General features: G+C 45.7%; 1 protein-coding gene across 2 annotated transcripts in view; it reads left to right on the top strand.

Moving 5' to 3' along the window:
* GRK5 (G protein-coupled receptor kinase 5) overlaps nt 1-15,487 on the top strand; it is a 263,650-nt gene extending 248,163 nt beyond the window's left edge. For both annotated transcript variants that reach the window (XM_029080574.2, XM_029080575.1), the window contains 4 exons: nt 5,097-5,234; nt 9,588-9,725; nt 11,378-11,509; nt 14,104-15,487. In XM_029080574.2, coding sequence (XP_028936407.1) covers nt 5,097-5,234; nt 9,588-9,725; nt 11,378-11,509; nt 14,104-14,202 — 507 coding nt within the window. In that variant the 3' untranslated portion in view covers nt 14,203-15,487. The remainder of the gene's footprint in view (nt 1-5,096; nt 5,235-9,587; nt 9,726-11,377; nt 11,510-14,103) is intronic.
* The last annotated feature ends 721 nt before the right edge of the window (nt 15,488-16,208 follow it).

Here is a 16,208-nt window from a genome sequence, read left to right as displayed (position 1 = left end):
GCAGGGATTAGAACCCATGACCTTCTGACTCCCAGGCCTGTGCTCTATCCACTACACCACACTGCTTCCCTATAAATAAAGCACAGTAGGTGCTTTATTGAGCACTTAGTGTGTTCAAAGTACTGAACTAATAACAGTTGGGCTTGGGAGAGCACAATTCAACAGAGTTGGTAGACGCGTTCCCTGCCCACAAAGCCCTTTTACAGTCTAGAGTGGGAGACAGACATTAAAATAAATTATGGATATCTACGGTGAGTGTTGCAGAGCTAAGGGTGGGTGAATATCGAGTGCTTAAAGGGTACAGATTCAAGTGCTTAGACAATACAGAAGGCAGAGGGAGTAGAGGAAATGAGGACTTCGTCGGGAAAGGTCTTTTGGAGTGTGATTTTTAGCATCAATTTGATCGTAATGGTAAGGCATCAAAGTGGTCGTATTCATTCATTCATTCATTCAATAGTATTTATTGAGAGCTTATTATGTGCAGAGCACTGTACTAAGCACTTGGAATGAACAAGTCGGCAACAGATAGAGACAGTCCCTGCCGTTTGAAGGGCTTACGGTCTAATCGGGGGAGACGGACAGACGAGAACGATGGCGATAAATAGAGTCGAGGGGAAGAACGTCTCGTAAAAACCGATGGCGACTAAATAGAATCGAGGCGATGTACATTTCATTAGCAAAATAAATAGGGTGATGAAAATATATATAGTTGAGCGGACGAGTACAGTGCTGAGGGGTTGGGAAGGGAGAGGGGGAGGAACAGAGGGAGATGGGGGGCAAAGAGGGTTAAGCTGCGGAGAGGTGAAGGGGGGGGCGGTAGAGGGAGAAGGGGAGCTCAGTCTGGGAACGCCTCTTGGAGGAGGTGAGTTTTGAGTAGGGTTTTGAAGAGGGGAAGAGAATCAGTTTGGCAGAGGTGAGGAGGGAGGGCGTTCCGGGACCGCGGGAGGGCGCGGCCCGGGGGTCGACGGCGGGATAGGCGAGACCGAGGGATGGCGAGGAGGTGGGCGGCGGAGGAGCGGAGCGTGCGGGATGGGCGGTGGAAAGAGAGAAGGGAGGAGAGGTGGGAAGGGGCAAGGTGATGTAGAGCCTCGAAGCCTAGAGCGAGGAGTTTTTGTTTGGAGCGGAGTCGACAGGCAACCACTGGAGTTGTTTAAGAAGGGGAGTGACATGCCCAGATCGTTTCTGCGGGAAGATGAGCCGGGCAGCGGAGTGAAGAATAGACTGGAGCGGGGCGAGAGAGGAGGAAGGGAGATCAGAGAGAAGGCCAACACAGTTGTCTAGCCGGGATATAGCGAGAGCCCGTAGCGGTAAGGTAGCCGTTTGGGTGGAGAGGAAAGGGCGGATCTTGGCGATATTGTAAAGGTGAAACCGGCAGGTCTCGGTAACGGATCGGATGTGTGGGGTGAACGAGAGAGACGTTTCCTGCCCACAACCTAGAGGGATCAAATCAATCATTCAGTATTGAGCAATTACTGTGTGCAGAAGACTGTACTGAGCACTTGATCCTCCTTGGTCTTGTGGTCATTAAAGCAACTGTTAGCTTGGAACTCTTTTTAACCTATTATCTGTGAAGGCTTCGTGATCACTGGGAACTGGGTAGCGGTAATGTCCCAAGAGCTCTTGTGGCTTTTATCGTCACAGCCTACGATACTGCTTTCTGAATTTTCACACGTGTGTGCATTTGACATTTTTAGAAGAGTCACGCAGAAATAATAACAACTGCTCCATGGGTGCAACTGCATCTTGCTTGGTGTAATAACAATGATAATGCTAATAATAATTATAATTGATCAGCACTATTTGTAAGTCCCACATGGGACTTACAGTCTAAATAAGAGGGAGTAGGATTTAATCCTCATTTTAGAGATGAGTGAATTTTAGGTGCAAAAAAGTGAAGTGATTTCCCCAAGGTCACCCAGCAGACAAGGGGCGGAGCTGAGACGGGAACCCAGGTCCTCTGACTCCCAGGCCGGTGCAGTTTCCACCAGGCCACACTGCTCCCAAATGGAGTGTGGGTCGATTGCGAATCTCATTATTCGGCAAGATGGTTTAATGGTTCTGGTGCCCGGGCTTTGCGAATGCCGGCCAGATGCTGGACTTTTATGAATCAGTCATTGTCATTGGCTGTTCTCCTGCTACCCTCTGGTGGACAAAACGTCTTAGGAAACTCAAAGCTGTGTAGTTGGTTGATCTGACTGACTTGACTTTTCCCAAATCCATATGGGCAATGGAATCTCATGCGAGACTTCACTGAGGTCACAGCGTCATTTCTGTCCATCTCTCCTATTTTTCCTCTCTCTTCCGATGCTGGATTTTTGCAACTGTTACCGTCGCGGTTATTTCTCCAATAGAGAACTCCACAGGCCGGGCCGGTGACCAAGGTTCAGAAGAGACAACATAAAAAAGGCTGGGGTGACCAGGAGGTGTGCTGTGTGGGGGCCATTCCAATTATGGGGGGGTTGGTAATAATAATAATGTACATTCCAAGCGCTTAGTACAGTGCTCTGCTTAGTAAGCGCTCAATAAATGCTATTGAATGAATAATGATAGTAATAAAAATAACAATGTGTAGTATTTGTTAAGCATTTTCATGACTGTAAAGCCTCTTGTGGGACAGGGACTCTCTCCAGCCTGATTGCCTTGTGTCTACCCCAGATCTTGGCACATAGGAAGTAGTTAACAAATATTACTATTATTTATTATTATTATTATCCAAGCACTGCAGTAGATACAAGATACTCTACTCATCCGAGTATTTAGTTCAGTGCTTTGCATAAAGTAAGTGCTCAATAAATATGATTGATTGATTGATATTCAGGTTAGACACAGTCCCTGTCCCACATGGGGCTCACCGTCTTAATCCCCATTTTACAGATGAAATTGAGGCACAGAGAAGTGAAATGACTTGCCCAAAGTCACCCAGCAGACTAGTGGTGGAGCTGGGATTAGAACCCATGTCTTGATTTCCAGGCCAATGTTCTAGCCACTAGCCCACAGTGCTTCTCAGGGAAGTTAGATCTCTTGACTCCCAGGCCTGGCCTGTTTCCACTGAGCCATGATTCATCCCATGGTCTACCCATTAAAAGCCAGGGTGACAGGACAAAACCTTCATTACCGAGATCATGACAGTTGTGGTGGCCACTGCTATTCCCTCTCCTGAAAAAGGTTGGTTCTTTGACTTGGAAACCTGAGCTAGTGGGTTAGGTTTTAATTAAAATATTGGTGGATCGACCCCCCCCAAAATTGAGAAAGATGGGGGGGGCGGGTAATGTGTTTTCCCTGGACTCTAGTAAGAATCCTTTTCTCATTAGCCTAACCATCTTAAAAGGATTATTCTCTCACTGATCTCTGGAGTAGAACATGGTTTATTGTTTAGATAAGAAAGTTGTACATAAAGGCATAAAGCTAGCATATCAACTTTTTTAGAAAATCATCATGGCTTTAATGGGTAGAGCATGGGCCTGGGAGACAGAAAGACCTGGGTTCTAATCCCAGCTCTGCCACTTGTCTGCTGTGCAACCTTGGGCAAGTCACTTCATTTAATAATAATAATAATTTTGGTATTTGTTAAGCGCTTACTAAGTGCCAAGCACCATTCTATGCGCTGGGTAGATACAAGGTAATTAGGTTGTCCCACGTGGGGCTCACACTCTTAATCCCCATTTTAACAGATGAGGTAACTGAGGCACAGAGAAGTTAAGTGACTTGCCCAAAGTCACACAGTTGATAAACTGATAAGTGGCAGAACTGGGATTAGAACCCACGACCTCTGACTCCCAAGCCCTTGCTCTTTCCACTGAGCCATGGATTTCCCTGGGCCTCGGTTACCCTGTCCGTAAAATGGGGATGAAGACTGTGAGCCCCGTGTGGCTCCGGGGACTGTGTCCAACCCTATTTATTTGTATCTCTCCCAGTGCTTTATACGGTGCCTGGCACATAGTAAGTGCTAACAAATACTATAATCAGTATTATTATTTTATTAGTAGTTGACATCCAAAGAAGATCTAGGCTGACTTTCAGTCAACAGGCACTTGCTGAGGGTTTGATCCTTACTTTGGGCCTTTGACTACTAAAGCAACCGGTGAGAAAGCCATTTGAAGCGACCGTCGGGGCTTTAATGCTGTAAGGAGGATGTACTGGATGCTTTCTCCTACAGCAATAAAATAAAAGTGCCAAAGCTGCCGTCTGGCCTGTTGTGAACCCTGCCTGCAGTAACTAGGGGCCGAGGTAGGTTAGGGTTTGCTTCTCCCTGTTGTCCTAAGAGCCACTCTTAGTTAACTGCAAAGAATCCCCATTGATTTGAAAGACTCACATCGTTTTTCCCATTCCTTTTTTAACATGGGAAACGGCATGGCCTATTGGAAAAAGGCACCGGCCTGGGAGTCAAAGGATCTGGATTCTAATCCCGGATCTGCCATTTGTCTGCTGTGTATCCTTGGACAATTCACCTAACTTCTCTGTGCCTCAGTTTCCTCATCTGTAAAATGGGGATTCAATACCGTTTCTCCCTCTCATTTAGACATGATTATCTGACATCTATCCAGAGCTTAGTACATTTCTTAAAATATTATTATTATTATTGTTTTTATTAACTAGCTCATGAGTACAACCGAAAGGATTTGAAGTTGGTCCCAGAGAGACACTCGGCTTGTGCCAGGGTGGGGTAACTGCTGAAGCAACTGACCAATCAGCAATATTTATTCAGCAACTATTATATGCAGAGCATTGTACTAAGCACTTGGAAGAGTACAAAAAAAGTAAGAGATTGGTGCCTGCCCTAGTAGGCATCCAGCTATCTACTGACCTCAGTAGCCTCCGACCACCAAGACTCAGATGGCATCACTTCACACTGCTAAGATGATACTCAGTTATGGCTTTAATCCGGGGAAACGATGGAGGAGAGAAAGAAGAGTGTGTTCTTCTTGGTTTAGGTTTAGCAGTTGAGGTACAGCTTCCAAAGAGTGGATTTTATTAAAGAGGCGAAATCTCCCTACTTCAACTCCTGAGCAGGCATGGGGCCGGGTGGGGAAGTCTGTTTCCAAAGGTTCAATTGCATCTCAGTCTCACCAGAATCCCTTCTGTTTTTCCGGTTGCAGCTACTAACCAAAGATGTGAAGCAGAGACTGGGTTGCCAAGAGGACGGGGCTGCAGAAGTGAAGAGACACCCGTTTTTCCGAAACATGAATTTCAAGCGCTTGGAAGCAGGGATGCTGGATCCTCCTTTTGTTCCCGATGTGAGTAACAGCTGATAAAGCCAAAATCGCAAAATATCTTCCCCCTCCATCTATGCCTAGGAGAATATCTGTGTTTTCAGTTCAGGATGTAATACCCTCAAAAATCCAGAATTTTCTTTCAAACCATCTGTCTCCAGAATCCAACTAGCCTGCAGTGCGGATGCACCTACAGCATAATAGTAGTGTAGATCCAGCACCCACCCTGGGCTAAGTGCTGTGGTAGTGACAGACGATCAGATCAGACAGAGCTTCTGTTCTTCACTGGGCTCACAGTTGAAGAAGGAGGGAGGGTGGTTACCTTATCCCCATTTTACAGATAAGGAAACTGAGGCCCAGAGAGGTTAGGGTCACTCAGGGTCACAAGGTCACCTAGGTCCATGCTCTTTCCACCTTATTCCCCCTGCATTCCTCTCTGGATCTTAGACTAGCAGCGACTTGGATACGCTCCTTTTCTCCACCCGTACCCTCAGCCCCACAGCACTTACGTACCTATTAGTAATTTATTTATTTGTATTAATGTCTGTCTCTCCCTCTAGACTGTAAGCTGGTTGTGGGCAGGACATGCATCTACCAACTCTGTTGCAGTGTATTCTCCCAAGTGCTTAGTACAAGGCTCTACACACAATAAGCATTCAAGAAATATGATTGATCGGTAGCCATGGTGATAGTGTACTTTAAATCTCAGTGTAGTAGGGGATCCTTTCCGATCAATCGATAGTATTTATTATCATCATAATAAGATTCTGGATGGTAACTTGACCAGCTAGGTGGGGTCAAGGTGTACCTACTGGAGACCCTCAATCAAATGTATTTATTGAGCACTTATTAGGCGCAAGGTACTGTAGTAAATGCTTGGGAGATTACAATACAATTATTATTATGGTATTGGTTAAGCACTTACTGTGTGCCAAGCACTGTTCTAAACGCTGGGGTAGATAAAAGGTGATCAGGTTGTCCCACGTGGGGCTCACGGTCTTAATCCCCATTTTACAGATGAGGTAACTGAGGCACAGAGAAGTTAAGTGACTAGCCCAAGGCCACACACAATGGAGTTGAGAAATACGTTCCTGCTCAAGATGAGCTTACAGTCTAGGGAATGCTTTTTTTTTTTTGGACAGCATGGAAGGCGAGAGAGTTGTGTTTTGTGGGAGCAAAACGGGACAGCGATAGTAGAGTTCCATGCAGGGTGGAGGTGTAAGCAGCGACAGGACAGAAAGCTCCTTATGGGCAGGGAATGGGTCTGTCAACTCTGTTATATTGTATTCTCCCAAGCGCTTAGTACAGCGCTCTGCCCATAGTAAACGCTCAATAAATATGATTGATTGATTTATTGACAGTAGAGTTGCTAATAAAGTATAGTTAGGCCGTTAGCCTAGAAGGAGTGAAGATTGCAAGCTGGGGTGAAAGGAGATAAAGGAGGGAATAGATAAGAGGGAGATAGCTGATGGCAATTCTGAAAGCCACTGGTTAGCAGTTGCTTTTATGTGAGAAGCAAATGGCAACTGGAGGTTTTTAAGAGAGGAGCGATGTAATAAATAATAATAATTGTGGTATTAGTTAAGCGCTAACTGTGTGCCAAGCCCTGTAGTGAGCTCCTGGTTAGGTACGAAGTCATCAGGTCCCACGTGGGGCTCACAGACTTAAGTAGGAATCCCCATTTTGCAGATGAGTTAAATCGAGAAGTTAAAGGACTTGCCCAAGGTCACAAGGCAGATGTGGTGGATCCGGGATTAGAACCCAGGTCCTCAGATTCCCTGGCTCTTTCCACTAGGCCATGCTGCTTCTCCAGCTGATGTGTTTCAGTCAGCCTTTAGAGAGGTTATTATGATTGCTAATATTTGGTGAGCACCTACGTTACATTAGGCACTTGGAAAAATACAAAAATGTCCCTACCCAAAGGATTTTACAATGTAGGAGGAAAAACAAACTCAGAAAAATAACTAAATTACCCTCCTCACTCCCATCCCAGTCCAGACACAGCCATATTCTCCAACATTATCTCGAGGGTGTAATATACTAGTCACTGTAGAGGGTGGCTGGGCATCATACTCAGCAGGCTTGAGAGTTTCATTTTGCATTTGGCCCTTCAAGATCATGCTCTTTCCGAGAACCAATCAATCGGTCGTATTTATTGAGCACTTGCTGTGTGCAGGGCCCTGTGCTAAGCGCATGGGAGAATACAATATAACAGGATTGGTAGACCTGTTCTCGACCCACAACGGGCTTACAGTCCTATCTACCACTGGCCCTTTTCACCTCCCCTTTCCCCTGTGGTTCTAAGGAAACCCTGAAGATTAAGCACATTAAGGAAAGTAACAGTTTGGCAGCTCCGGGCGGCATTACAGCAAATTCAACCAAACCAGAGGAGCTTGAAACCGACAGACATTTACTTTAGCGTCTCCAGTTTGCTCTGCAGTTTACTATGTGGCCTGGTTGTTCCTGCCAGTTGAAGCTTCATGTCCTGACCTGTTTCAAAAGGAAGAAATAGAAGACAAGCTTGTGTTTCTTTTTTGTAAAGAGCCCAGGAGAGTCTGGAATAAGTTTGGGGCTAACACAAGACTCCTAACAGTTTAATTAAGACTTAGAAGTGAGCCCAAATGTTTCTATTACTAGTTTAACCGTAATTGCCTTCCACATAGATATAGAATTACTTTCCACATTGCTTATGTGCTCTATGCATAGAGATGAAACGGTCTAGAGACTTTCATCTCCTTTTGTGGAGGATCCTTGGCTGTGAGAAGCAGCGTGGCCTAGTGGAAAGAGCACGAGCCTGGGAGTCAGAGGACCAGGGTTCTAATCCCGGCTCTGCCACCTGCCCACGGTGTGACCTTGGGTAACTTAATTTCTTCCTGCCTCAGTTACCCCAGCTGTAAAATGGGGATTAAGACTGTGGGCCATTCATTCGGTCATTTATTGGGCATTTACTGTGTGCAGAGCACTGTACTAAGCACTTGGAGGAGTACAGTGCAACAGTAAACAGACACATTGCTTGCTCACAATAAGTTTACAGTCAAGAGGGACATGTCTATGTGGGAAGGGATGTCTATGTGGGAAGGGACTGTGTCCAACCTGATAAGCTGGTATCTACCCCATCACGTAGCAAGCACTTAATAAATAGCAATAATAATGATAGTTCATATAAGAGAAGGTTGAATAGAACACCTCTCTCCCCGCTACTTATCTATGCTACTCTGTCACTCCAATCCAGTCCGCACACTTCCCCTCTCTTAATGCTAACCTACTTAATGCCTCACTCTCACCATCAACCTCTTGCTCACGACCTCCCTCCTGCCTAGACCTCCCTCCCCTTCACATCTAGCAGTCCACCACTCTCCCCATCTTCAAAGCCATCCCAACTCAATCGATCGGTGGTATTTCTCGAGCGCTTACCGTGTGCCGAGCACTTTACTGAGCGCTCGGGAGAGTACAGTAAAACAGAGTTGGTAGATGCGTTCCTTGTTTCTTCTCCAGGAGGCCTTCTCTGCATGAACAACTGATTCCCACCGAATCTCCCTCCCTATTGCATCACCCACGCACCTGAATCATTACCACGTAGCTACTTCCCCATCCCCTTCCCCACCAGCACTTCTGTACATATCTGTAATTTATTTTACTGCCTATCTCCCCATCTAGACTCTAAGCTCCTTGTGGGCAGGGAGCATGTCTCCCAACCCTGATATACTGTACTCTCTCAAGCGCTTAGTACAGTGCTCAGACCATAGAAAGTGCTCAAGGAATACAGCTCATTGCTTGATATCTTTATTCATGGTCGCTTCCTCCACCTGTCATTTCTATTAGTGTCAGCCTCCCCACTACGCTGTAAGGTCCTTGAGAGCAGGGATCACACCTACTTACTCCACCGCACTCTTCCAAGTGCTTAATGCTGTGCTCTGCACACTGTACGCACTCAATAACTACCACAAAAATAATAATACTAATAGGAACTGAGGTATTTGTTAAGCGTTATATATGTGCCAGGTACTCTTCTAAGCACTGAAGTGGATACAAACACATCTCATTGGACACAGTCTCTGTCCCACATGTGGCTCACAGTCTTAATCCCCATTTTGCAGGTGAGGGGAACTGAGGCACAGAGAAGTTAAGCAACTTGCCCGAGATCACACAGCAGACAAATGGCAGAGCTGGAACTAGAACCCAGGTCCTTCTGACTCCCAGGCCCGTGCTCTATCCACTAGGCTATGCTGCTTGTTGATTGATTGATCGATTGATTGATTGACCAGTTGAAAAGCAGTTTGACCTTTGAAGGTGAATGCATAGTCAGAGGCCGAGTCGTTATTCCCGAGCTAACTAAATGCCAACTGAATGTTTCTCCTTCACTTTTTCCTGGGTCAGCCCCGAGCGGTTTACTGTAAGGACGTTCTGGACATCGAGCAATTCTCCACTGTCAAAGGAGTCAACTTGGACCACACAGATGACGATTTCTACTCCAAGTTCTCCACAGGATCAGTCTCCATTCCGTGGCAAAACGAGGTGAGCCAGGCAGAGGAAAGGAGCCAGCGGAGGGGAGAAGGGTTAGGGAAGAGTTGCCAGATCCGGGTGGAGTGTCTATCCAGGGGGCCAGACGCATCCCAAATCCTTTCTTTATTTGCCCCCGTCACTTTGAAAAGTACAGTCCCTGAACTGAGGTGAGTCTCTGGGGTCCTCTCCACAGGCTTGGCATCTGAGTATTGAAGAAAAGGGTCCATCTTAGGGGTGCAGAGCATCAATCGATCGTATGTATTGAGCTCTTACCATGTTCAGATCACTGTACTAAGCTCTGGGGAGAATACTATATAACAGAATCAGCCATAAGAAAGGCAGGGGTCAAGCTTGGGATGGGCTTCACTTGATAGGTTGGATCAGGAAATTCAGACTAATCATGCAACAGTTTGCCCCCTCCATATTGCCGGTTACCTGGAGTGAGGGATTTTGTTAACAGTGAGAAAAGTAATGGTTTTGTACACTCATTCGGTTATATTTATTGAGCGCTTACTGTGGGCAGAACGCTGTACTAAGTGCTTGGGAAAGTACAGTATAACAATAAACAGAAACGTTCCCTGTCCACAGTGAGCTTACAGTCTAGAGGAACTCATTATGGGCCACGAACTGTACTGAGGGCAGGTGTAGCTGTAGGATAATCAGCTCCAACACAGTCCCTGATCCAAATGGGACTCTCACTCTAAGAAGGAGGAAGACCAGGTACTGAATCCCGGCTTTATAGATGAGGAAACTGATCTATACTTGCTTACTTGGCACGTATTTGTTACGTGCTTACTGTGTGCCAAGTACTGTACTAAGACCTGGGGTAAATACAAGCAGATCCGGTTGGACACAGTCTCTGTCGCACTTGGGACTCACATTCTCGATCCTCATTTTCCAGATGAGGTACCTGAGGCCCAGAGAAGTGAAGTGACTCACCCAAGGTCACACAACAGACAAGTGGTGGAGCTAGGATTAGAACCCATGACCTCTGGACTCCCAGGCCTATCTTCTGTCCACTACACAAGCAGCATAGCCTAGCGGGAGTCAATCAATCATACTTATTGAGTGCTTAACTCTGTGCAGAACACTGTACTGAGTGCTTGGGTGAGTCCAACCTAACAATATATCAGATACATTCCCTGCCTATAGTGAGCTTACAGTCTAGAGGAGCATGGACCTGGGAATCAGTAGGCCTGGATCCAAATCCCCGCTCTGCCACTTGTCTGCTGTGTCACCTTGGGCAAGTGACTTTGTGCCTCAATTACCTCATTTATAAAATGGGGATTAAATACACGTTGTCCCTCCAATTTAGACTGAGAGCCCCATGTGGAATAGGGACTGTATCCAACCTGATCATCTTGTCTCTACCTCAGTATTTAGTGCAGTCCCTGCCCATAGGAAGGGCTTGACAAGTCCTCCTCAAAAAAATAAATAAATAAAAAATAAGTGACAGGACTTGTTTTGGAATAATGGTGCAGGGAAGAAGCTGACTGTGGTAGGGATTTTAAATGATAGGTTGTGATTTTTTTTCCGCTTCCTGAAGCTACCTTATTGTCTGTTCCTGTTCTCTGGCAATGAAAAATGACAGCGTGGGGCGATTATATTTATAGTTTACATTATGTTCATATTTATATTATGTTTTTATTTTCCTCTTATTTCAGATGATAGAAACAGAATGTTTTAAGGAATTAAATGTGTTTGGACCAAATGGTACTCTTTCACCCGACCTAAACAGAAGCTATCCTCCGGAGCCGCCGAAAAAGGGATTGCTACATCGAATATTCAAGCGACAGGTGAGTTCCTCCAACCGCCAGGTGAGGCTCTGTCGGTCCCAACCAATTCTGGGAAAATCAGGAATCAATCCAAGTGATCCACGAGGCAGGAACAATCAATCCTTCGGGTGGCAAAGTATTTGTCTCCGAGCCCGATCCTGGAGGTGCTCGGGGCTTGCACCTCCCGAAGATGTGGCGATCAGGGATGATGGTGTAGGTGAATGTTACGGGTTCAATAAGTTACCTCGTAGAAAAATAGATGCAGCAGAATCCAGCCCAATCCTCACTAAGAGGTTTGTTCTTCCTCTCAGAGACTTCACCGAGGAGGTCCGGGACATTTTCCCCAGACTCTGGAATCTCTTTTGGCAGTGCGGAAGGTAGATTCCTAAACTGCAGCCTTGTAGAACCAAGCGCCGCTGTCTCTGCTCAGCCACAATGCAGGCCTGGGCCTCCAGAGTGGTTGTTCAGGGGAGGGAAAGGAAGCAGCCAACTGTGTGCCGTTCCATCGCGTGAAATTCTTTTCCAGCTTGGATACTGGGTGAAAAATAAGCAACATGCTTATTGGGTGGGGTGAGGGGGAGGGAGCAGAAGAGTCCTTGCTCTTTTCAGTCCAGGGAGAGGCTTGGGAGTTGGCTCTGACCTGTACCAATTAATCAGTGGTATTTACTGAACGCCTACTGTGAGCAGAGCACTGTATTAAGCATTTGGGAGAATACAATACCATTTGGGAGAATACAGTTCAATCAAGTTGGTAGACACCCCTACCCACAAAGCGCTTGCGGTCTAGAGAGGGAGATGGATATTAAAATGAACAGGGGAAATGGGAGAGCGTAAGGATATGTACCTACGTGCTGTGGGCCTGAGGATGGGGTGAATATCAAGTGCTTAAGGGGAACACACTCAAGTGCACAGGCGAAGGGGGGATAGATAGGAGAAACAGGGGCTTAGACATGGAAGAGATGTGATTTTAGGAGGTTATTTGAGGTGAAGAGAGCAGTGATCTGAAGTAGTGGTGATCTGAAGGGGGATCGAATGTATTATGACCCTGTATGACCCTCCTTCGTAAAGCCCCCTGTTTGTTCTGTTCCTTTTGAAAGTGTTATTCATTCATTCAGTCATATTTATTGAGCACTTATTGGGTGCAGAGCACTGTACTAAGCTCTTGGAAGAGTTCAGAACAGTGACCAGACACATTCCCTGCCCGCCCGAGCTTACAGTCTAGGGGAGTGAAGAGGGGTCAGTCTAGTTCACTCAAGAGGGTAAGGGGATTGAGTCCTTTTAAAACATTCAGGACATTTGATTAAGCGAAGGGAAAAATAGATCAGACTACCACTGATCCAAAATTCAAGACAGTTTTCCAGGTTCCAGCTAAATAAAGAGAATTGCAGGAGTTAATGATTCAAGGAAAAAAGTGGGAAAGTGCTTATTCCAGGGTTGGCTAATTCAGTGGCATTTCTAAAAATTCTGTCTAATTTTTTGCTTATTCGCACTGCGTCCTCAACAATATTATGACAAAGTGATGGATTAAAATCAGGAGTCTACCCGACTCTGTCATACTGTACTTTCCCAAGCATTTAGTACAAGAGCTCTGCACACAGTAAGTCCTCAATAAGTACCATTGATTGATTGATCGATCAATTGATTCTCCCTTTGCCCAAGTGAGTGAGGTTTTGCTGTCTGGTTAATACTCAACTGGAGAGGAAATTCAGCTGGGATATAACCTGTACTCATGATCTGGAGATAGCCAGCAAATAATCTTGTAAATTCAGGCTTAGACTTGTATTATGGCAAAATGACTGTCCATTTCAGAACAATTCAATGCCAGTTCTCCCTGAGAAGCAGCGAGGCCTAGTGGACAGAGCATGGGAGTTGTATTTTCAAAGTGACTTAACGAAGATTTCTCTTGGATGTCCCCATTTTGATTCACTCCTCCCTTGAATCTGTGTATCTTCTGCCTCTGATAAAGAGAATCAGGGTCAAGGATAGTGGGTGAGAGAGAAAGAATGGAGAAGTGATCATTTGCAGAGTGCCAGTGAGTGATAAAACAATTTCCCTCACCTTGTTTCTCTAGGCACCTCCGGACCCCAAAGAGGATATGCAAAATTTTAGGCCGGAATACCCTGACTCCCGCATTTCGGGCTTGGACCCCAGGATGCAGGCCACCTACTCTAATGCGAAAGGCATTATAAAGCCAGAGGCAGGGAGAACAGTAAAGACCAAAGGGAAGCAGCATGGTCTAGTGGAAAGAGCACGGGCCTGTGAGTCAGAGGACCTGGGTTCTGATTCTGGCTTGGCCACTTGTCTACTGTGTGTTACCTTGGACAAGTCACTTCACTTCTCAGTGCCTCAGTTACCTCTTTGGTAAAATGGGGATTAAGACTGTGATCCCCATGTGGGACATGGACTGTGTCCAATCTGATTATCTTTTATCTACCCCAGTTCTTAGTACAGTGCCTGGCACATAGTAAGTCTTAACAAATGCCAATTGAAAAAAAAAAAAAAAGCTAAGTGCTGAGAACCAAATTTTCCAAAACAATCTCTCGAAATTGTAGATTTGAAAATCATAACTGGGTGTATTCTCTCTCTCTCTTTCTCTCTCTCTCGTCGGTCTTCAGCATCAGAACAATTCCAAGAGTTCTCCCAATAACAAGACCAGTTTTAACCACCACATAAATTCAAACCATGTAAGTTCAAACTCCACCGGGAGCAGCTAGTTCCCACTCCAGCTTTCGGCAAACGAAGTGTCGGCAAAATCCTTCCACTAGAACCGGAGCTTCTAATGTTGTGAAAGAGCCTCCACCGTTGTTGAGTTTGAACAGCAGACTTTCCCCTTCCAGCCGGGGACGGTTCCTGTCCATTCCTGGAAGTGGAACCTCGTGTTTTCTGCGGAAATTTCCACTCAGGTCTGTTTTGGGAGGTAGCACTCGAGGTGGCTTGAAGCAGATTTGGCCATTTGGAACATTGCAATAGAAATCCAATGGAAATGACAACTTGCACGTATTTAAATAGCATCATAACTAGAACTGAATTTTTGTCTTTATTATTTTTAAAGAAAAGTTTTGTAAATTTCTCTATTGTCTCAGTTTACATTTTGTACATTTGTATTTAAATGAAAGTCAGACTTCGAGGGTGTATATTTTCTGTGCAGCCGCTGTAAAGCCATGTCTTTTAAGACATTTGGGGGAGGGGGGCGGGGGGGAGGGTTAAAAATGTGACAAGACTTCCAGAGCCTCCAATGAGAAATTGTTGTTTTTATTAAATGTAGAAAATTATTCATATTTCACTTTAGCTAATCGGTGTATTTACGTACATGCGTTTCTATGGCACAGTTTCTTCTTAACTGACTTACCTTAGTTTGTATATTTGGTTCACAGCAACACGGCATACAACTCTTCTGTTAGTTTGTAATGTCTCATATTAAATGCTAAAAGACACACTCGTGACCACCACATTTGAGAATTTCCTATGTTTGAGGTTTGTGTAATCCAGTAGAGTCAGTACTGTTGTGATGCAGACGTTTCCATGTGAGATCGTCAGAGTATTAATCGTTTGGGACGGGCTCCTGTTTCCATTCTCCCCCTGCTTTTTGTCTTGTTTTAAATCACTGAGATGGAGAGGAGAGCCAAGAACTGCAACCAAGACAGGGAGTTGTTTGGTCTTCTCGTCATGGCAGTCCCTAAAATAATTACATTTGTAAACAGGCACCCTCCTATTAGCCCAAAAGAAGGTTTTAGAGAAAAGCAAAAGGCGGTGAGGACTCCAAAGGACCGAAAGAGCCAGGAAAGTCAACGGAGAGCAGAGAGACTGAGGAGGGACCAATCGATCTATCGATCAAAGGTATTTCTTGAGCACTTACCATGTGCAGACCACTGTACTGAGCTCTAGGGAGAGTACAGTACAACAGAATTGATAGACGCATTCCCTGCCCACAAGGAGCTCGAAAGGAGACAGATATTAGAATAAATGATGATAGCTGTGGTAAAGGGGGAGAGAACTAAAGAGAGGAAGAAAGGTTGCCTCGGGGCATTCCTTGGTCTTTGCCTACATCAAGAAAAAGATAGTCTTTATGGGGATGTGACTGTGAAAGCTTCTTGAGAGGAGAGACCCAGAGACACTAGGAGGGAGAAATTTCCCGGGGCTCTCATGCACCTTCTCAGACCACAGCGTGAGCTTGTACTCTGTGGACCTGTGAAAGTCCCAGGTGTCTTGGAGTTGACACTGGGGAAACGTAGAGGGAGGATGCGGTGGAGGGAGGGAGGAAGGAATTCTCACTGGGACCACAGCTTCAGAGACCAAAATCACAAGGGAAAAAAGGCAATGCCTGGAGAAACCAGGGTGGGTGGAGATATTTACTCTCCCCTTGGATCTGCCCGCTTCACCTCCTGAGTGGTGACAGGGCCGGACACACATGGAAGGTGCTCTCCTGATATCCAGGCATAAAGGATGGAAAAAATCACACACCCTATGGATGTGGGTGTGTAAAAAGACCCCCGGACCCACAGCAGACTGCTTGAAGTGTTGGGCACAAGTGTGTTGAGTGGTTGTGCTGGTAGCTCCACTATATAAGGCCAAAATTGCTCTCCCAATTGCCGTTTTGGGAAGATGGGCCTGTTGCCCCCGCTTTGACAACCAGTCCTCCCGCCATATCAAAAAAAAACTTGTGTCCAGGAGCCAATAGAACCAACCGGCCAGGTTGCCTTGGGGTGGACAGTTGGGCGGA

This window comes from Ornithorhynchus anatinus, chromosome 16 (assembly GCF_004115215.2).
Source record: "Ornithorhynchus anatinus isolate Pmale09 chromosome 16, mOrnAna1.pri.v4, whole genome shotgun sequence".
Taxonomy (NCBI): domain Eukaryota; kingdom Metazoa; phylum Chordata; class Mammalia; order Monotremata; family Ornithorhynchidae; genus Ornithorhynchus; species Ornithorhynchus anatinus.
The sequence above is the reverse complement of the archived record's forward strand: the minus strand, read 5'-3'. Positions and strand labels throughout refer to the sequence as shown.